This window comes from Thalassophryne amazonica, chromosome 19, assembly GCF_902500255.1.
Source record: "Thalassophryne amazonica chromosome 19, fThaAma1.1, whole genome shotgun sequence".
In the NCBI taxonomy this organism is placed as follows: domain Eukaryota; kingdom Metazoa; phylum Chordata; class Actinopteri; order Batrachoidiformes; family Batrachoididae; genus Thalassophryne; species Thalassophryne amazonica.
Window position 1 is genome coordinate 27,733,221 of NC_047121.1, and position 23,053 is coordinate 27,756,273.

At 42.4% G+C, this 23,053-nt stretch overlaps 1 protein-coding gene across 3 annotated transcripts in view; it reads right to left on the reverse strand.

The window, feature by feature from the left end:
* The window catches only part of mipol1 (mirror-image polydactyly 1), a 168,784-nt gene that overhangs the window by 32,027 nt on the left and 113,704 nt on the right, over positions 1-23,053 (reverse strand). For all 3 annotated transcript variants that reach the window (XM_034195481.1, XM_034195480.1, XM_034195479.1), the window contains 2 exons: positions 22,549-22,599; positions 14,449-14,543 (listed from right to left, as the gene is read on the reverse strand). In XM_034195481.1, the coding sequence (XP_034051372.1) occupies positions 14,449-14,543; positions 22,549-22,599 (146 nt within the window). The remainder of the gene's footprint in view (positions 1-14,448; positions 14,544-22,548; positions 22,600-23,053) is intronic.

Genomic DNA, 23,053 nt, shown 5'->3' on the forward strand with positions numbered 1-23,053 from the left:
TCAGCTGTTTTTCAAATGGAAACATGGTACCTCAGTGTGTTAGTAACAATGCTGTGCCACCAAAGGAAGGTGGCAGAATCAACATTAGGCACCAAACTAAAAGCATAAACGTAGGAAAGACAAGAAAATGTTTCCATGGCTAATGGAGGTTTGAGGAGCACCATGGTGCAGAATAAATGACGGCATTATAGACACAGTCTGACATCACCTGCTTGGCAGTGAGTTCTCTGCTCCTGTCTCAGCGCATTGCACGCATCTAACACGGTTCCAACAATTCCTACATATATGAAAAGAGTGCACAGACTCAGCCTTGTTGCTAATAATTGAGTAGAGGTGCATGCGGCTGTGATTGGAGACACTGCACATCTGGCAACTATCATCAGTTAAACAACTTCAGGATGATGTGGAACAGACAAGGTTTGTCTGAAAAGGAAAGCGTAACAGAGTAATAGAGTAAGATATATAAGATGTGTGAAATTCAGTTTGCGTTTATTAAATTCCACACATCTTAAACGTAGCAGACACGGATTATCTGGAATTTTGTTTTGGCAAATTTTCCCAGTCTCTACTGCCATCTACTGGCCAGTAGTGTAAATGGCAGTATGAGCATCTGGACGCCAGTAGATGGCAATGTTCTACTTATTTTTACCCCAGTTTTATCAGACGGTTGTCAAATAACAACTTGACTTTTTGCAAATATTTACAAATAAAAAAAGGCATATTTTACTAAAGCACATTTATATGTAAACACCAACACACACACCTCACATTAACGTGTTGGTTTTTACATAAAATGAATGAGTCAACCAATCAGTGTGCGCAGAGGCACATTTTACCCATAATCCCTTTGGCATCTGTCTGTGTTTGTTACAAAATTTCATAATTAGTGCATTATTTAAAATTAAAACATATGTGTTATATTTAACCTTTGTACAAATGACAGAATTTACATTAATGGAGTTATTCTATCGGTATTAATTTTATTTATAAATCCAAACCTTAAGTCAGCACTGCTTTATTTTCCAAGACCTCCGCCTCACAGCGACACTGCTATTGAGTAGAGAGTTGAGCTTCACTGCTGGAAGCTATGTAGTAAACAGGAGCTTCCAGCAGCGGGCAGGGCACTCAAGACATAAGTGCTGACTCATTGTTTGGGTCTGTGGTCGCTTTTGATGATACCAGATTCGTTTGTGGTGTTAAAACTCAAAATCAGCTTGTTAGTAGATGCAAGTGTACTGGAGACAATACTGGAAGTTATCGTTAGCTGTAGCTTCAGATTAATTTTGGGGGTGGTTTATCAGCTTAGCTTTATAAAAGATAACTTTTCAGTTAGCTGATTATCTGTTATCGAAGCTAACTTTTTGGTTAGCTGTGCAAACCACTGACCACACAGTACCATACTGTTTCTATTTATTAAGAATTGATATAAATGAAGTCTGAGATATACTCAGTGACCTGGAAATGTTCATTCAAAGGAATGCCAAAGTATCACCTGACTACTTTCTGTGTGTGGGAATGGACCGGTGGTCTGTTTAGCTAGTTGCTAATCAAGACCCAGTTATTTTTGACTCAAATGATATCTGCTAAGAACTGCCTAGAAATGTACAAAATGGCTGACATGTTCCTCATGTGCTGAATGTTATGCAAGAACAAATTTAGCACTTCCTGTGCTAAATGATAAAAGAGGGCAGAAGTTATGTGATCACTCCTATTTGCTTATTTGTGTATAAAAAATAAAAAAAAAACGGAACACATTTCATAATATTTCATGGAAATGGTTCACAGATCAGGAAAGTTTTAAAAGTGTGAAGGTAAAGCGCTCATGTTACCACTTTGTCTTTCTGGAATAAAGCTTTGCTTCACCTGCAGTCTGTTCTTTCTGCCTTTCTTATTGCTCTAAATAAACACTTTCTACGATTAATATGCTTTATTCAAACACACTGATGTTTAAAAGCAGTGACACAATAGACCAACATTAATTTATATAACTGTTATAGAAAAAGGTCATTTGTGTTGGGAAAGTGTAGGGACACGGACCCACAACAGGGGGCGCAAATGAACGGTCAATAGATGAGCCAAAAAGTAACAATTTAATGTTGTGAATGTGCACAACGAACATACAGACAATCACAGAACATCATAACAGTCAATACACAGAGGTGACGTGTGGGCAGGCTCGAGGATAGAAGACGTCTGTCCTGAGAAGAGCCGGAACCACACGATTTCCGCCGCCCCAGAACCTGGTGAATACTGGAGCCGCCAAGTCCCGAATTCCCAGGTGATCACCGTCCCCGACTGTCGGATCTGGTACTGCTGGCGAAGAACAAAGACAGTCAAGTGTGGGTGTGTGTACACCCAGTAACAACAACGGTGGGAATGCCACCTCCACCTCTCATTCAATATGTTGCAGCGGTCTCAGCTGAAAAGGAGCGCCGTCTTGCACAGCCTCCTCACAAACGACCGGTTCTCCTGCAAATTCTCACAATAACAGAGTTACAAATCTCACAAAAAAGGCTGAGAGTATTACCTCCTATGAAGTATGATATCTCGGCAACGAGGTGGAGATGATGTCTGGTCTTTATGGAGTGAGATGATGTTGAGTAGATGGGTGACAGCTGTCAAGAGGTAATGAGCGACAGCTGTCACCCCCGGCTGTGTCCATGGCGGCAGCGCCCTCTCGTGCCTGAAGCCCGCACTTCAGGCAGGGCGCCCTCCGGTGGTGGGCCAGCAGTACCTCCTCTTCTGGCGGCCCACACAACAGGACGCCCCCCTCAACGGGCGCCTCCTGGCGCCCGACCAGGTTTGTCGGGGTGTCGGCGGTAGAAGTCGGCCAGGAGGGCTGGATCCAGGATGAAGCTCCTCTTCACCCAGGAGCGTTCTTCGGTTCCATACCCCTCCCAGTCCACCAAGTACTGGAACCCCCGACCCATCCGACGGACATCCAGGAGCCGGCGCACCGTCCAAGCCGGCTCCCCGTCGATGATCCGAGCAGGAGGCGGCGCCGGTCCGGGAGCACAGAGGGGTGAGGTGTGGTGAGGTTTGATGCGGGACACGTGGAAAACCGGATGGATCCGCAGTGAAGCTCCGACTCCCGGCTTCACTGCGGCAGGACTGAGGACTTTGGGGATCCTGAAGGGGCCAATGTACCTGTCCTGAAGTTTAGGGGAGTCCACCTGGAGGGGGATGTCCTTCGTGGAAAGCCACACCTCCTGCCCGGGCTGGTAAGCAGGGGCCGGGGATCGCCGGCGGTCTGCATGGGTCTTCGCCCTCGTCCGGGCCTTCAACAAGGCAGAACGGGCGGAGCGCCACACCCGACGGCACTTCCGCAGGTGGGCCTGGACCGAGGGCACACCGACCTCTCCCTCCACCACGGGAAACAACGGGGGCTGATACCCCAAACACACCTCAAATGGGGAGAGGCCGGTGGCAGAAGACACCTGGCTGTTATGCGCATACTCGATCCAGGCCAAATGGTTACTCCAGGCTGTCGGGTGTGCGGATGTGACGCAGCGGAGGGTCTGTTCCAAGTCCTGGTTGGCCTGCTCTGCCTGTCCGTTCGTCTGTGGATGGTACCCGGACGAGAGGCTCACGGTGGCCCCCAGTTCCCTGCAGAAGCTCCTCCAGACGTGTGAGGAGAACTGGGGACCACGATCAGAGACGATGTCGGAGGGTATCCCATGCAGACGGACGACATGGTGGACCAGGAGGTCTGCTGTCTCCTGGGCTGTTGGGAGCTTCGGGAGGGCCACGAAGTGGGCCGCCTTGGAGAATCGGTCCACTATCGTGAAGATGGTGGTGTTGCCCTGGGACGGCGGGAGGCCCGTGACGAAATCCAGGCCGATGTGGGACCAGGGGCGATGAGGCACCGGCAGCGGCTGGAGGAGTCCTTGGGACCTTCTTATGTACTGCCTTGCCCCTGGCACAGGTGGTGCAGGCCTGGATATATTCCCGGACGTCGGCCTCCATAGATGCCCACCAGAAGCGCTGCCGGACAACTGCCACGGTCCTTCACACCCCTGGATGACAGGAGAGCTTGGAACCGTGACAGAAGTCCAAGACTGCAGCTCTGGCCTCTGGTGGGACGTACTGACGGTTCTTCGGACCGGTTCCAGGGTCCAGGCTCCGTGCCAGGGCCTCCCGGGCGGTCTTCTCCACGTCCCAGGTGAGGGTGGCCACGATAGTGGACTCCGGAATGATGGGCTCCGGTGGATCCGACAGCTCTGTTTTGACTTCGTCTTCGTGTACCCGGGACAAGGCATCCGATCTCTGGTTCTTGGTCCCGGGGCGATAGGTGATCCGGAAGTCGAAACGCCCGAAGAACAGTGACCAGCGGGCTTGCCTGGGGTTCAGCCGCTTGGCGGTCCTGATATACTCCAGGTTCCGATGGTCAGTGAAAACCGTGAACGGCACAGACGCTCCCTTTGTGTGTGTCTCACTTGAATGGTTTGACCCCTCCTTAGCCCAGTCTCTAAGGGCGGTTGTTGTCGTTTTGGCCGTTTGGGGCAGTTTCTCTGTGTGTGCTCAGTTGAGCTGCAGAGAAAACACTCTCCACGGATCAGCCTCCCCATTTTGGCCCTGTGCGTTTCCCTAACAACGTCAGCAGGGGGAGCTGTTGCCCCACAAAGTGCTGCGGCTGTGGAGCATGGGGAGGGCGGCGCCTTATCGAACCCGGAAGGGAGAGGGGCGGCGCGTATCCAGTCACGTCCTTCGCCTCGCTCCCGACGGCGTTCCTCCAACCGATTTTCTAACCGTATAACGAGATCGATAAGCCCATCTAAATCCCGCTGTTCCTCCTTAGCTACCAGCTGCTCCTTCAGAACCAACGACAGTCCGTTTACGAAGGCGGCGCGGAGCGCAACGTTATTCCAGCCGGACCTCGCAGCCGCGATGCGGAAGTTGACTGCATAAGCGGCTGCGCTCTCGCGTCCCTGTCTCATTGACAGCAGCACAGTTGAAGTGGTCTCTCCTCTGTTAGGGTGATCAAACACTGTTCTGAACTCCCCCACAAACCCAGTGTATGCTGATAACAACCGTGAGTTCTGTTCCCAGAGCGCCGTAGCCCAGGCGCGTGCTTTACCCCGAAGCAGAGCAATCACATAAGCTATTTTACTAGCATGTGACGCGTACATGACGGGACGTTGTGCGAAGACGAGCGAACACTGCATAAGAAAGTCCGCGCACGTCTCCACACAACCTCCGTACGGCTCAGGAGGGCTTATGTATGCTTCAGGGGATGGTGGGAGGGGTTGTTGAACCACCACTGGAACGTTTATATCCTGCACAGGGTCGGCAGGAGGACGAGCTGCAGCAGCGCCCTGAGCGCTCGCCGCCATCTGTGCGGAGAGAGCCTCCACCCTGCGGTTCAGGAGGATGTTTTGCTCAGTCATTTGATCCAACCGAGCCGTAAAGGCGGTGAGAATGTGCTGCAGCTCACCAATCACGTCTCCTGCAGACGCCTGCTCTCCCTGCTCTCCCATTGGTCGTTCAACAGCCGGGTGACGCCCCTCGGAGTCCATGACGCTGGCCGAGATATCCTGTTGGGAAAGTGTAGGGACACGGACCCACAACAGGGGGCGCAAATGAACGGTCAATAGATGAGCCAAAAAGTAACAATTTAATGTTGTGAATGTGCACAACGAACATACAGACAATCACAGAATATCATAACAGTCAATACACAGAGGTGACGTGTGGGCAGGCTCGAGGATAGAAGACGTCTGTCCTGAGAAGAGCCGGAACCACACGATTTCCGCCGCCCCAGAACCTGGTGAATACTGGAGCCGCCAAGTCCCGAATTCCCAGGTGATCACCGTCCCCGACTGTCGGATCTGGTACTGCTGGCGAAGAACAAAGACAGTCAAGTGTGGGTGTGTGTACACCCAGTAACAACAACGGTGGGAATGCCACCTCCACCTCTCATTCAATATGTTGCAGCGGTCTCAGCTGAAAAGGAGCGCCGTCTTGCACAGCCTCCTCACAAACGACCGGTTCTCCTGCAAATTCTCACAATAACAGAGTTACAAATCTCACAAAAAAAGCTGAGAGTATTACCTCCTATGAAGTATGATATCTCGGCAACGAGGTGGAGATGACGTCTGGTCTTTATGGAGTGAGATGATGTTGAGTAGATGGGTGACAGCTGTCAAGAGGTAATGAGCGACAGCTGTCACCCCCGGCTGTGTCCATGGCGGCAGCGCCCTCTCGTGCCTGAAGCCCGCACTTCAGGCAGGGCGCCCTCTGGTGGTGGGCCAGCAGTACCTCCTCTTCTGGCGGCCCACACAACAATTTGTAGTTTTATTATGAATTCTAATGCCATTAAAAGGTCATATTTCTAAGACATTATCAAGGAATGTGAATAGGCACCATCCTAGAAGCTTCTTGTCACACCTGGTGGGTGTGAATGAGAAAAAAACTGGTGAATCCACGCAACATTAAAGCAATATTTCATCAAGTATTCTTCATCGTGACTTTTTTAAGTTGCTTAATTGTCATTTTCAATTGCTCATTTTAAAGTTTTCATGTTCCAAATAATAAAAAAGCAATATTTGTTGATGGAAAGGTAAACAATTTAAGCTGTATGTCCTTTTGGGTTTTTAAGATTTAAGTCATAAAATCACTTTCTTTGGCACCACTATAATTTGATTCCTGAGCATTTAAATGAGGGAGTCATAATATGATATCGGCAATATGGTCAAAATTCATGCTGTCTGGAAACAATTTATATCCCTGAAGGGAAGAAATTCAAGTGATCAGGCGCCATGACCTTAGTAGCAATGTCACAAATCACGTGGGAGCTTCCTCCAATCTGCACGAGCATGCTAGGAAGGACATGGCGACAGCCAATCGGAGTAAAGAAAGGCAGCGTGATGTCAGCTGGCTGCTCACGCGAACAAAATAAACCACAATGGTGGAAAATACTCAAAAACAGTTTATTTCTGTTTAAATTTAATTTTTCTCATATATTTAGTAAAAGTTAGCAAGAAATAAACACTTTTAAATCTAAAAACACTGTTTTTTTGAAACCAGATAACACCTCAAGTAATTTACACGACATCTGGTTACAAGCAAGTGGGTCAGGTCACAGGTCATCTCAAAACCTCACACATGCGCACATACACTTCCCCCTGCAGTTTCCCTGTATTATTTTAAATTAATTAGGAGGAAAAGACAATATTCTCTTCATTAAAATGAGCTGAAATTTTGAAATGTTACAAAAATAAAACCAATGCTTGAATTTCAGTTGAAACTAAATTTTGGCGGTTTTGTAAAATTTGAACGGCTGTACAGCTTTAATAAAAACACTGCCACTTAATGACGGCTAATATTCTCCTGATATCTTCAAATCTCCAGAACAGGGTGCTTAGCAAATGGTTCACATTGCCAGCCCCTAAAAGTAAGAATGTTTTTTTTACACTAGGTTTATTGAAAAATCTAGCAGATGGAATTCATGAATTTTTTTTTTTTTTTTAAATCAGTCTTTTTATTGTTTTTTTTCTTTTTTCCCCTCTCACACACAAAAAAACCAGACAATACAAACTTAAAATAACCTTCCCACCCCACCCCTTCTAAACTGGATCACACACACTGAATTTTAAATTGAGCAGGCATCTAAATAAAGGCAAAGACAGTCTTGGATATATTGGCATGTATCACAAAACATAACGGCAGTTAAAATAAAATATCTGCAGACAAATTCTCAAAATAAGATAAAAAAGGCTGCGATGTATCAAAATAAACCTTAGACCCTTTTACAGTGTATCTGATCTTTTCCAAATGAATGTGATACTTGACCTCTCTCATCCACTGACCATATGAAGGTGGATGTGGATCCTTCCATCGGCAGAGAATGAGTCTCCTGACCAACAGAGAACAAAATGCAATCATAGACTTTTGATTTTCACTGAATGAAGCCTCCAGAGGAACAACTCCAAACAGAGACGTCAGTGGGGAGGGATGGATGGACTGTGCTACCACAGACTGCAGAAAATGTGTTAAAAATAGACTGCCAATAACAGTGTAGTCTTGGACAGATCCAGAATGTGTGAAACAGAGAGGCCGGGGTCTGTTTGCAGCGGTTGCAGGCCGAGTCCAGGTCAGGTTTAATCTGTGAAAGTTTGTCCTTATACCAGTGCAGATGATGAACAACTTTAAACTGAAGTACAGAATGTCTCAGACAAATTGAAGATGAATAAATGTTCTTGATGTTTCCCCACTGTGAGTCTGATATGGATTCATCCAAATCCAGTTCCCATTTGTGTTTGAGGGAGTCCAAACTTGTCTCATGGTGACCGCTCAGCAGTGAGTAAATCCTGCTGAGTGTTTTGAAAAAGTTTTACACTCCAGAATCGAATCCACCAGGTTATTTTGAGGGGCACAGAGGAATGTTAGCAAAATTCCCTCCCTCCATCCCTATTACACCCCCCCCCCCCCACCCCCACCCCCGCCATGTCTCTCCACTCCCCCACCCTGGCTTCCTCCCTGCCACCTCGAAGGCAGCGCTGTTTTTACTGCTGCAGCCTTCAACCCCCCCAAGCTGGGCAGCGCGGGCCCCACCTGCTGCAGCTTTCACCCACTTTGCCTCAATTCGGATGATGCACTGCCTCAAGTTTAGTGCACATAATGTAAAATGTATATGTGTTGTCTTTAATTCTGATGTGTGCCATTATTACGGTAAACAAGTAATAATTGTGGATTAATTGCTGTATCTTGTCTGAAGTAATTGGAGTGTAAACGTAATTTCGTTGTTGTTGCACTCGTGTAATGACAATGACAATAAATCTCGTATCATATCATGTCAAATCTCATATCATATCAAGTTGACCTCACAAAATGTCTAACTTGGAGGTATTTTATAAAAATGTGAAGAGTGGAGATCAAATTTCTGTATCAGCTGTTCATATGAAGCAAAAGTATTGTCTACATAAAGATCATAAAGTGAATGTACCCCTTTAAGAGCCCATGAATTTTGGTTGAGACAACTTACCTACACAAGTACACACACAAACACCTCAGGTTTTATGACACTGAAGTGAATGACATGCTGCCTCCACAGATGTTCAATACAGTAGCAAAGACAAAACATAGAAGGTGTGAATTACACTTAGAACACTTCCACATTTGTCATATTTTAGCTTTATCATTGGAGAAGGATTTGCTCTTATTATGAAACAACATGAAGTGACATTTACTGATACTCAGACGATACTGAACAATTCAAACTGCTGTATTACAGTTTTGAAATCATCATGCAATGCAACATTGTATCATTGCAAAAAAGTAGAATGAGAATATTTTTAAATGTCATTAATATAAATACAGTTGTATGGAAAAGTTTGGGCACCCCTGATAATTTTCAAGTTTTCCTTTAGAAATAACTGGTTGTTTGGATCAGAAATTTTAGTTAAATATATCATATAGCAGACGAACACACAGATATTTGAGAAGTGAAATGAAGTTTCTAGTACAGAAAGTGTGCAATAATTATTTAAACAAAACTGCGCAGGTGCATAAATTTGGGCACCCTTGTCATTTTATTGATTTGAACACATTTAGCACTAATTATTAGAACACAAAATTGGTTTGATAAGCTCACTGACCCTTGACCTCCTTACACAGGTGAATCCAATCATGAGAAAAAGTATTTAAGGTGACCATTTGCAAATGTTTCCCCTCTTTGCATCTCATTTAATGAGTGGAAATATGGGAGCCTCCAAACAACTCTCAAATGACTTGAAAACAAAGATTGTTCAACATCGAGGTTTAGGGGAAGGATACAAAAAGCTATCTCAGAGATTTCAGCTGTCAGTTTCCACTGTGAGAAACATAGTGAGGAAATGGAAGACCACAGCCACAGTAATAGTTAAGGCCCGAAGTGGCAGGCCAGGAAAAATCTCAGATAAGCTGAAGAGAAGGATGGTGAGAACAGTCATAGTCAACCCACAGACCTGCTCCAATAACCTACAACATGATCTTGCTGCAGATAGTGTACTATACAACTATACAGCACACTTTGCACAAGGAGATGCTGTATGATACTGTAATGCGGAGGAACCCTTTTCTGCATATATGCCACAAAGAGTCGCTTGAGGTATGCTAAAGCACATTTGGACAAGACAGCTTCATTTTGGAATAAGGTGCTGGTGACTGATTAAACAAAAATTGAGTTATTTGGACATAACAAGAGGCAGTATGCATGGCTGAGAAAGAACACAGCATTCCAAGAAAAACACTTGCTACCTACAGTAAAATTTGGAGGTGCTTCCATCATGCTGTGGGGCTGTGTGGCCAGTGCAGGTACTGGGAAAATTGTTAAAGTTGAGGGTCACATGGATTCCAGTCAATATCAGCAGATTCTTGAGAACAATGTTCATGAATCAGATGACAATGTTGAAGTTGCGCTGGGCCTGGATCTTTCAACAAGACAACGACCCTAAACACTGCTCAAAATCTACTAAGGCATTCATGCAGAGGAACAAGAACAACGTTCTGGAATGGCCATCTCAGTCCCCAGACCTGAATATTATTGAAAATTTGTGGTGTGATTTTAAGTGGGCTGTCCATGCTCGGAAACCAACAAACCTGACTGAACTGGAGATGTTTTGTAAAGAAGAATGGTCCAAAATACCTTCAACCAGAATCCAGACTCTCATTGGAAGATAGAGGAAGTGTTTAGAGGCTGTTATTTCTGCAAAAGGAAGATTTACTAAATATTGATGTATTTTTCTGTTGGGGTGCCCAAATTTATGCACCAACCTAATTTTGTTTAAAGAATTATTGCACACTTTCTGTAAATCCTATAAACTTCATTTCACTTCTCAAATATCACTGTTTGTCTGCTATATGATATATTTAACTGAAATTGCTGATCCAAACACCCAGTGATTTATAAAGGAAAATCATGGAAATCACCAGGGGTGCCAAAACTTTTACAACCCCTGGCAATTCTGAGGAATAAATTATGGAATCACCCTGTAAATTTTCATTCCCAAAACCAATACCTGCATCAAATCAGATCTGCTCGTTAGTCTGCATCTAAAAAGGAGTGATCACACCTTGGAGAGCTGTTTCACCAAGTGGACTGACATGAATCATGGCTCCAACACGAGAGATGTCAACTGAAACAAAGGAGATGATTATCAAACTCTTAAAAGAGGGTAAATAATCACACAATGTTGCAAAAGATGTTGGTTGTTCACAGTCAGAAGTGTCTAAACTCTGGACCAAATACAAACAACATGGGAAGGTTGTTAAAGGCAAACATACTGGTAGACCAAGGAAGACATCAAAGTGTCAAGACAGAAAACTTAAAGCAATATGTCTCAAAAATCGAAAATGCACAACAAAACAAATGAGGAACGAATGGGAGGAAACTGGAGTCAACGTCTGTGAACGAACTGTAAGAAACCGCCTAAAGGAAATGGGATTTACATACAGAAAAGCTAAACGAAAGCCATCATTAACACCTAAACAGAAAAAAACAAGGTTACAATGGGCTAAGGAAAAGCAATCATGGACTGTGGATGACTGGATGAAAGTCATATTCAGTGATGAATCTCGAATCTGCATTGGGCAAGGTGATGATGCTGGAACGTTTGTTTGGTGCTGTTCCAATGAGATTTATAAAGATGACTGCCTGAAGAGAACATGTAAATTTCCACAGTCATTGATGATATGGGGCTGCATGTCAGGTAAAGGCACTTGGGAGATGGCTGTCATTACATCATCAATAAATGCACAAGTTTACGTTGATATTTTGGACACTTTTCTTATCCCATCAATTGAAAGGATGTTTCGGGATGATGAAATCATTTTTCAAGATGATAATGCATCTTGCCATAGAGCAAAAATTGTGAAAACATTCCTTGCAAAAAGACACATAGGGTCAATGTCATGGCCTGCAAATAGTCTGGATCTTAATCCAATTGAAAATCTTTGGTGGAAGTTGAAGAAAATGGTCCATGACAAGGCTCCAACCTGTAAAGCTGATCTGGCAACAGCAATCACAGAAAGTTGGAGCCAGATTGATGAAGAGTACTGTTTATCACTCATTAAGTCCATGCCTCAGAGACTGCAAGCTGTTATAAAAGCCAGAGGTGGTGCAACAAAATACTAGTGATGTGTTGGAGCGTTCTTTTGTTTTTCATGATTCCATAATTTATTCCTCAAAATTGAGTGAGTCCATATTTTTTTCCCTCTGCTTGGTTTAAAAAAGTAACCGTTACTGACTGCCACAATTTTTTTTTCCTGATTTCTTATAGTGTTTCTTAAAGCCAGAAAGTTGCCATTTGAAATGACTTTAGTTTTGTGTCATGTCTGTGATCTGCTTTTTTTTCTACAAAATTAAACAACTGAATGAACATCCTCCGAGGCCGGTGATTCCATAATTTTTGCCAGGGGTTGTAGATACAATTGCATATTAGAACTGAACTAATAAAGGTCCAAGGACAAAAGCACCCCAAAAAATAATTCTTAATTTCTTAAATATGCATTAATAATTACAATTGTTCTCCATCATTTAAGCAATTAATTACCCACTTGAGAGCAACAATACACAAACCGTATCTATTAAGTTTGGAAGTACGAATTATATAGGTAACCGCTTTAAATGATTTGGTCAAGTGTAAAAATAACACCAAGCACATTTTTACCATCTAAAGCAGGAGAAACAATGTTGACAAGCTGCAAAAGTGCAAGTTCAGCTCAGTTTCTAGGATGACTGAGCCTTCAACATTTGTGTGTATGCACAGTCTAAGGAAGTTCTAAATTTGGTTGCAGGGTATGAAAAAAATGTAGGTACAAACATACTGATAAATCCCAGATTTGTGTGTCAAACATTTGTGTCAATGATTTAAGCACGGGTATGTGTGCACGTGCTGTTTGTGAATGAGGCCCAGTGTTCTTGGTCAAAGGCCTTTTGAGTTTCAGAATGCATTTCTTTTGGGGGGGTTCTGGAAAACTAGTACTGTCTGGCAACTTTCATTCACAGTAATATGCAGGCAGTAAATGTGGCCAGTACAGCTATGTAAACAAGAGTGAACAGGAGATGGCATATCCCCCCGGTCCCCACAAATCAGTAATATAAAGTGTCTGGGATCACACAAGTACACACTTATACGAAATATGAATGAAACTGGTCAACTGGTTCTTGTGATATCGCGCTAAAAAGGGTGGCAATGACAATATCTTGAATATCTCACTGTGACTTTGAAATAAACCCCAAGATCACTGTAATAGACAGGTGTCGGGGTCACCAAAGTACACCTTTATGCCAAATACAAATGAAATTGGTTAACTGGTTCTTGAGATATCACGCTAACAAGCGAAAACGCACAGACGGACATGCTCATCGCTATATAACCCTGTATTTCATACTGGGGGGATAATAAGGAACAGAAAAGCTGAGACTACAAAACAAACAGGGAGTATTGCTTCCTTCTGCGCTGGGTGCCATTACAACTAATACATCTCGACACAGAAAGTAGTCTATGAAATTGCTTAAAATGCTATTTATAGTACATTTAACAAGCTCACAAACATATGAAAGATAAGTCGTGACCTCACAAAGATCATTCAGGAGAGTGATGTCATCACAGATATTTTAAATGATAACAATGGAAAAACACGTTTTCTAAAAACAGTATACATATATGTATCACACCTGTGTATATGACATTACCCTGAGCTTACCACTGACCCCAGGGTGAAGACTACATATAATCTAATGGCCCCGTCACACGGCATACGACGATTCCTGAACGAAGGGAAAAAAGTAAAAAAAGTCACAAATCATTGAGAAAAGGTGGACGAACGAGCTTCATCACCAAATAGCCTGCAAATCAAGAGCGCAAAATGGACAAAAGAGGAACAAAACAAAACCGAAGCTAACGTTGATCTCGACGCTTTAAATGAAATGCGCCTGGAGCCACAGCTGGAGCAGTGTGTGTCTGCATCTCTGCGTTCCAGGACCCGGTGCTGGGATGGAGCTCATAGCACCTGAGTCCTGGAAAAACTACAAACAGAAGCGCGTGATCCGACCCATTGTGGAGATCTGTGTGCACGTTGGTGGATCCACCTGCTCTGGTTCCTCGTCTAGAACAAAAGAGGGATCATCTCCATCATCATCAGAATCTTCACTGCGTGAGGACACGCTGCGCACTCTGTCTTGCTCCGATTATACCAAAGGGACTGATTACTTATGCAACCCATCATCTTGGCTTTTATATTTTTACTTAATTTATATCAACTTGTAGAGATTTACTTTCAGTTTGAGTCTAAGGAAGATAATTTTTGAAATTTTTATATTGAGAAGCCTGATTTACTTTTTGTATTTGAAATGCCATAAACAAGTTGAAATGCGTGAAATACCAAGGGGCTGAATACTTTTGTAAGCCACTGTACATTACTATTACTTTGGTGTTATATTGGGTATTACTCTGAGTGGAGCCTGACCTGTGATTGGATCGTAGTGCCTGCAGTTCCATCTCAAGCTGCTGTCCTTCTTGCAGAGCACTATCTCTCTCTCTCTGAAGCCTCTGTAGTTCCTCCTGATTCAATTATTGAAAGAAAAAGACAAGAAAGTATGACAAGAGCCCAAAAAGAGGTCAAACATAAGATGTGACAGTAGTCTGACAATAACTGAAACAAATACCCAAAACAGATCAAATGACAATAAAGAGCTGAAAAGATGAATGAATGAGCAGATTATTTTAAATAAAGAAGATAATTCATTCTGTTCAAAATGGTGAACACAGAAATCTGTTGTCTACAGTCCCAACTTCCATATTACAGACTTTACTTTTTAGTCAATTACGAGACTTTGACCTGGTTCAGGAAACAAAAAACAAAATCCATAAACTATTTCTGTATCACCGGAAACAAAAACAAAACCATACATTAATATTTAAATGTTCCACAACAGAAATCAATGGAATAACAGCAACTGATAAATGTGATTTTTTTTCCCCCTACACATTCTATTACCAATTAAAACATTTTCTGCTTTCAATAAAGTAAAATGTGTAAATAAAGTAAATATTGTTCTCGGTACCTTGTAGTAAATGTTGGTCTCAGACATCAATATTTGATGGACAAGCTAATATGTAAAGAGACATAACTCTGAAAATAATTTGGTCGCTCCTGTTAGGCTACAGAACTGCAGCATCAGCAATAGACTGCAGTATAAAATTTTTTTTTAATAATGTCCAAAAGGTACACATTCTTGGGTGATTAAATTCACCTCGCAGTGCAGTGATGCTTGTAAATGGAGATGCAGCGCTCAAATGTTGCACCATTCCCAGTTTCTCCACTCACACATACAAAAGCTAATCATTCTCTGAGAGCTTTCATGTGTGTCTTGGTGGCTTCCCTCAATAGTCTCTTTCAAGTCTGCGCTTTCAGTTTTTGAGAACTGCTTACTTGGCACAGATTTACCATACAGTACTACAGTGTTTGTATTTTTTACTGACTGATATAAATGAAGTCCGAGACATGTTCAGTAACTTGGAAATGTTCATGTATCCAAGCTTGTCTGAAGAAAAACAATAAAAGTGATTATTTATGGGTATTATACCAAAGCGTTCCATTACTTATGCAACCCATCCTCTTGGCTTTTATATTTTTAATTAATTTATATCAAGTTGTAGATCTATATTTGTTTTCAGTTTGAGTTTAAGGAAGATAATTTCAGATTTTACCAAGAGTTCCAATACTTTTGGAGGGCAATGTATGATGATTTAATCCTTATATTTAGAATATATAGAATAAATGTCCCCTGTCCTAGCTTTTTGTTTTATGTGTTGCAGACTGTCAATGCAGGAATGAATGTATTTTAACAAATGAAATGAAGTTGGCTACAAAATATGAAACATCTCAGGTTCATACTGTCTGGAAAAAAATTGATTGTGACGATTACTGTGTGTGTCTTTTTTTTCCATTTTCCATATCTTCCAAACCATCCAAGGTTTAGTGGGGAAAATGTTTTGTTACTCTGAAATAAATTTGAAATGCAGGAGAGTAAAGAACCAGTGTGGTTCTACTCCACATCACAGATGACTGTATTTTAAATGGATTTCTCTTTTGAGACTACGGTCTATTTTATATTCATTTTCTGCACCATCACAAACTGCAACTTGCAAACGTCACTTTTATTTATGTAGCCCAAAATCCAAGAATGCTTCAATGAGATTTGTATTGTTCAAAAAAGTGACACATTCTGAGCCTGTAGATCTTCACACTTAAAGAAAAACAAAAAACAAATCAAATATAAAATACAGGGGAGAAGGACCACGTCAAACAGAAGAGGGACCTGACCTTCTGCTCAAGATATGGACTGGGGTCAGATACAACAAGCCCCACAAGTTGTTAGCAACCTCACAGTGGACAAATCTGATGGTTCAAGAGCAGCATGTAGAAGGATGAATTGAGAGATGACAGAAGAGTAGAAAAAAAATTAAAAACAAGAACAAAAACCCGTAGTTCTGGCAAAAACAGCACCAGATTAGTAGCTGCATGGTTATCAGTGAACAGTTTCAGAGGAATTAAACAGTCACTGTGACTGTACTGGAGCCTTCACAGGATGAAGTGTCACCTCCACCTTCTCTCTGGTCAAACTGTGTGGAGGTCAACTCCAACTGGGATTACAGGACTGCCTCTGTCTGCTTTTAACCTCGCTGTCCCTCCAGCAACCCTCACACCTCCCAGCTCTATGATAATTAAAACCCTCAAGGCCTCCAAGTCAAAGTGAGACATCAAAAGAAAAAACAAACCCAGAAAGTCAATATGTGTCTTCTCCAGCAGGGCCAGAGGACACAGTGAACACACTTCAAAAGAGCTGCCGCTTTTATTAATCAGGATAATTTCCAAATTAACTTCAGTAAGCAGGACCGATGCCGAGCTGACCTTTAACATGATGAGTTAAGGTCAGCGGTGGAGGAGGAGGAAGAGGAGGACCAGAGGACACTGGAGGAAATGAAGAGAACCTACCCTGACCTTTAAAGGGGTCATATCATACACCTCTTCAGCATGCTCGCAGTCAGCAGGTGTCTGCATAGCAGATATTAAAGTTTGTAGCCAAAATACGACAGAGGATGAACCAATGTGTGATAAAATGAAAGGCATCAGTGGAGGGAAGGATGGCGCATCATATGCCGCTGTGACGGTCACTTCGAGACAAACATTCAGGAAGCCAATTACATTTGTTTTTGTCCAGAGTAAAAAAAAAAGAACCATAGCTTCCAAAAATTTGATATCGAAACCCAACCATCTTTAACTGCGGGATCGCGGTGGCTGAATGGTTAGCACCGTTGCCTCAGAGAGAGAAGGTCTCACGTTTGCATCCAACCTGGTCCTTTCTGTGTCCTACCACCTCCAAACACATGGAGGGTGGTTTGGTGTACTGGTGACTCTAAATTGTCCATAGGTACGAATGTGTTCGTCGGTCTCTAATTGTGGGCACTGCAACACACTGGAGGCATGTCCAAGGTGAACCATGCCTCTCAAACAGTGACTGCTGGGATAGACTCCAGCTCCCCGTGAATGTTAACCTGAATAGGTAAGTTTTAAAAATGAATGGATATTTAACTGTTAAACTAAATGCCTTCCATTTTGCAAGGGGGTTGTTGATTTGGCACAAAATTTACACCGAATGCCATTCCTGACACAGCTCCAGACGTACATGTGGAAAGAGGCACAGGTGGGCTCAACCCCATAACCTTCTTGTTGGAAGGAAAGTGGACCCCTTTAACATGGAGTTAAATTAACCACATTCAAACTGGAAATGTATTAATTATCAGTACTGCACCCCTAAAAACGTCTTGACGCCGCGGCCCAAACTCCTTTGTGCTCGGCAGGAAAGCCAGCCAAAGGTGTGCAAGTGGCTCCGTATTCATTTACAGCAATCAGTCAATTTACTTTTCCTCCAAATAATCAACCTCTACAATATCAAAGTTTCCTTAAGCCCACAGAACCCACAGACAATGATGATGACCGTCGTGGAGGAAACCATTAGATGATACTTTTTAAATGCTCCCTGAGTGCATTGCATCAAGGACATTCTACGGACTCAAGTCACTTTCAAAGAAGCTTAAGTCTGTAAAGCTTAAGTCTGTAGGTGTGGCCTACAGTACAGTACAGCAGGAATAGCAGCACACAGAGTGGTTGTGATGGTGCGTCACCATCAGTCTGCTGTACTGTGGGTGTGGACTAAAAGCTCACAATACTCTAAGAGAGTTATAAATAAATCTGTGGCCACATGAAACACATGCACACACTCACAGCAGTGACAGAAACAAAGTACAGCATTAAAAAAAAACACTCTGGCCCCTTCTCTTGACCTGTGACCTCTGACCTATATGGATTTAAAGCTCTGGTTTGGTGTCAGCTATGTGTTTTTTCTCTCTCTGCACTGCCTGTGGGTTTATTTAACACCAGCTGCATTTCTGTTGGAAAATCAAAACCTCTCCAGACTCTAATCCCCACAGAGGCCTCGATCCTAATTAAGAGGCTTCACCAAGAAAAAAAAAAAGAAGCTACATTAATAACAAAATTTAATATATTTCCCCATAATATAACAGACGCACTGGAAAGCTAGTGGGATGAAAACAAAGAAAAAAGGAGAGGGAGTAGATTGAGAGATGACTTTAGAAGAAAAGAAAAGACGGCAAACTGGCGCCGAATTGAACGACAAAACTGGCACACAGATCACAGAATACAAAACGAGCCAGTGATTGATGAAATGATCATCATGTCTGTCAAAAGAATTTACAAAAAACATGATCAAACTAACTCATCAAAACACAAACAACAGTTTGAATGATCAGTGTGCACGTGGATGAAATAACCAACATTAATAACAAGAACAACAGTAAGATTTACTGTGTTTATAGAGAACTTTCAAATCAAAGATGTTCGCCGAGGTAAGGGAAGTGGCAGAAAACGAATTAATGAAATCAAACATAAAAGTAGTCCACAAATTTAAATAAAAAAGAAAGATAAAACTCCAACCATTGGAAAGACGGATTAAAAATGGTAACAAAACAGAAAATACATTTAAAAATTACATTAAAAACAGACAAAACCATATTTTTCCAAGGTTACTGACGAATTGTACACAGTCTAGTTTTTAAAACTTTGATAGAACTTGACCAGGATGATGCAGATGAAGTGTCTTTTCCAAGGACAGACAGGCGTCCACAAGTATACACCTGGAATTCAACCCTGGTCCATACTGGGAGTTCAATTCATGTCTCACAGATCAACCTGTTCTTTTTTTGTTGTGGATGCCAGAATATCTTTATCTTTAAATCACGATTTCACGTTTACATGGCATACACCACATTCTCCACATCTTCCTGCTTTGTCCTAATTATTGAAGAGGTTGATGAAACGTTGGCGTCTCCCAGCTTTATTCTGGCTGACCAAATCTGATTTCAGTGATCCAGTTCTTGTGAACATGATGACAGTCTGACATCACCAAAAGATCACAGATGGCCGTGAGGGAGATGATGCCCAGGATCATGATCCCTGGATGCTGACTGCCACTACCAGGTGATACTCGGTATTCAGAAAACCACCAGTTTCGCCAGTGATGATCCAGTCAGAATTGCCGATAATGGCGATGTTGAAGATGTCTACAGTCAGGAAGAGACATTGTGACATGACGGCCTGTTTCTCCATGACTGTGGACACACACATTAGCCTGTCCTCTTGGATTGTCCACGATCGATCGAACAATCGATCAATCGATAGTTAGATTGATAGATAGATTGATCGATCCCTTGGCCAATCAATCTATCTATATACCTACCGATTTTTACAGATCCCTTGGGAAAAGTCCCACAGCGAAATTAACTGGGACATTTTTGAAATATCTGGATATTTAATTTAGTCCATCATTTGTGTGAATCCAGTCACTCTCTGCGTCCTGATGATTTTTTGACATAATGCAGGACTATACAGTAAACTGGACCATCACATCACAGAGACAACGATTAAGCTTAATTCATCATTACTATATGTCACAACAGGGTGACAAAGTCCAACACCACATCTGCATCGTGACACCTTGACAATGGATCAAGTAGGGGGATTGCCTGTTGGGGTGAAACATGTATTAATAGTATTATTTTTTCTTTTGATAAAAAAATGAAACCTGTTCCCACAGACTCGAACACCATACAAGGGTTAAACTAACCCATGCACAGGTGTATCCAGATTAACACCTGGATGTAGATATTCCGTCAGGGAATCAATCAAGAGACACTCTCCGCTGAGGGATTGCTACGACGATGACGTCACAACAGGAAAAACAGCAGTGCTACTACAGCATAATAGAAACAAGATTCCTCTGCTGTGTGTAAATGGTGATGACGCGCGATGAAGATCCTTGTGAGATTAAAATACTGGTTTATAAAATTTACTGGAAACTATACAAAGTAACTGAACTGGTTTTTGCCCCCTCACATTGGTGAACATTTTGATAACTGAGAAGAACTTTTCTGAGATGTTCCTCTATTCCAGTAGATTAATATACAATGAAGGTTCACTGGAAACCTCGTACTTCTACTGATGATCCTTCAGCACAGCTGATATTTCTGAGCTTGGAGAAATTCAAACAGCAATTCTTCCAGTTCTCTGGAGGGCAAAATGTTGTGTGTTTTTGTTTTATTTTTCTTATTTCATATCGCTGTCACTATTTGATGAGCCTGTTCTGGTCTACGTTCCCTAAAGGCAGCCAGAGACAGAGGGAGAAGCATTCAGTGCACAACTTTTATTACATTTCCTCCAACTACTCAGCATTCCGTTGCAGTCTGTTTAAAGATGCAGGTAATCAACATATTTGCAGTGTTTTGACTGACTGGCTTAACACTGCACATGCAGCATCTAACCAATTATGCAAATTTCTGCATCACAGTTTAAATTTGTGGCTATATCAGATCTGTCAACTTGACACACACAACTTCTGTGGCGGCAAGGTCTGGGGGTTCAAAGCCCACATGTGCCCCAGTTTTCTTCCACATCTGGAACTGCATCACACAGGAGTGAAACATTTGTCAAATTAGCACGCAAATCACTTCTGTTGGGATTAAACCTGCATCCCTGCTATTTAAAACTTTACTAAAACAGCTCCAGAATCATACCAGGATGTCATCATACTGGTTACACAGAGGTATTATGGTGCTGGTGGACCCAAAAAGCATCTGCATATTAACAGGAAAACCACAGGACACCAGTTCAACAGTTTTCCTCTGTTCCAGTATTCGAGAGACAATTACACAAGCATTATGTGTACATTTTAATCACAGATCCAACTTAGACTTTAGAGAAATCAGAGCCAACCAAACCAAGAGATCGAGAAACACAAGACCAACAGAAACTTCCTGCAGAAACCACACAAACATAACCAAGTATACTGAGTTCTACTCATTGTTATTGGATGCTATCACTGGTAAATTAACAAATTAACATTTTAACATTTGAAAGAAAATGTAAATACTTCTATATACTAAAAGAGAACTGTATGTGTGTATATGTCCCTCTCCTGTTCAAACGGCATCTTGCAATTGAGTCACTCATACTTTGACATACAGGGAGTGATACAGGTTATTGTGCATTTTAGTAGTAGTAGTAGTGTAGTAGTAGTTGTTGTTGTTAAGAGGAGAGACACTTATGTGCTGCATCATCATCTGCAAGTGTGCTAAAAGGTTGGTGTCATATTTTTCTATTCTTTTCTTTTCCCTTTTAACTTTATAGCTCCTCATTTTTTCAAGTAACAATAACAGTAGCAGTAGTAGTAGTAGTAGTAGTAATAGCAGCTGTCTCTTCTTGAGGCAGCTTTATTCGAACTTAACACGTCTCTGGAATCCGGGATAGGTGGGAGGTGATGGCTTTGTTTGTGAAGATAAAGTCTCTGAATCAAATCCGCCCTGGGGAAGGTAACGGACTAGTTAATAATAATGATAATACTGCATTAGGATACATTGTTTTCTTTTAAATACTGTTAAAAAGTAAAACAACTCCCTCAGAAATGTCATGATTTAAAGATAGAAATGTAAGTACTACTGAAGTCAGAGGACATCAAAGCCACACTGAAGTACTGTATAGTACCTACATAAAGTGCACACCTGTGGATGAACTAAGCAGTTTGATGCTCTGTGTTCACTCGAGGACACAAGCAAAGAACGAGAATCAAACCAACAACCCCTGATGACCCTGCTCACCCACCAAAATCACCAGCTTACACTGCTTATACTGGTTGAAGTGGTTCTGATCAACCTGTTCATGGTTCAGTCAATGCTGACAGCAGCAGTGTGTCCCATCTGCAGGTTGGCACACACACACACACACACACACGCACACACCCACACACACACACGTCCTGTTTGAATAACATGTTGTTGGCAAACAAGGTGGCTGTGTCGCAATGGCAGGTTGACACAACGATGAAGCAGACATCCCACCACCATTCAACACTGAGGATCAGCCAGTTAATACGCATGAGAGAGAGAGAGAGAGAGAGAGAGAGAGAGAGAGAGAGAGAAACAGACTGCCTACCTTGTAGGATCCCTTCTCTCGTTCCTGAAGATCTTGCTCCAATCGTTTACACTGCAGAGACATTTTCAAAAAAAACTTCACTTACCCTTTAGATGTACTACATCTATAAGTACATTTACTCATTTCAACTTCTCTTTACAAAACACATGCACTCCCTTCCACACCCCCTCACACCCCCACCCACCAAAAAACTGACCAGGACTGAAACTAAGAAATAAACATAAATATTAAATCATATGTACACTTTTGCATAAGAATGAACAATGTTATTCCAGTTAAAGTTTATTGTCCAGAGCTTGAGATTCTATGACGCACGGCATAAATCCATTTGGACAAGGTCAAGTGCACATTGCAGTCTTCAGGGTGTATATTTTTGAGAGCAAACTTGAGCACTGGGTGCAAAGGGGTTGGTGAAGATATTTCTATACTTACATAAAACCAATCAGAATATGACTTATAATGGATGGATGGATGGACAGCTTTATTATCATTGTCATTACAACAA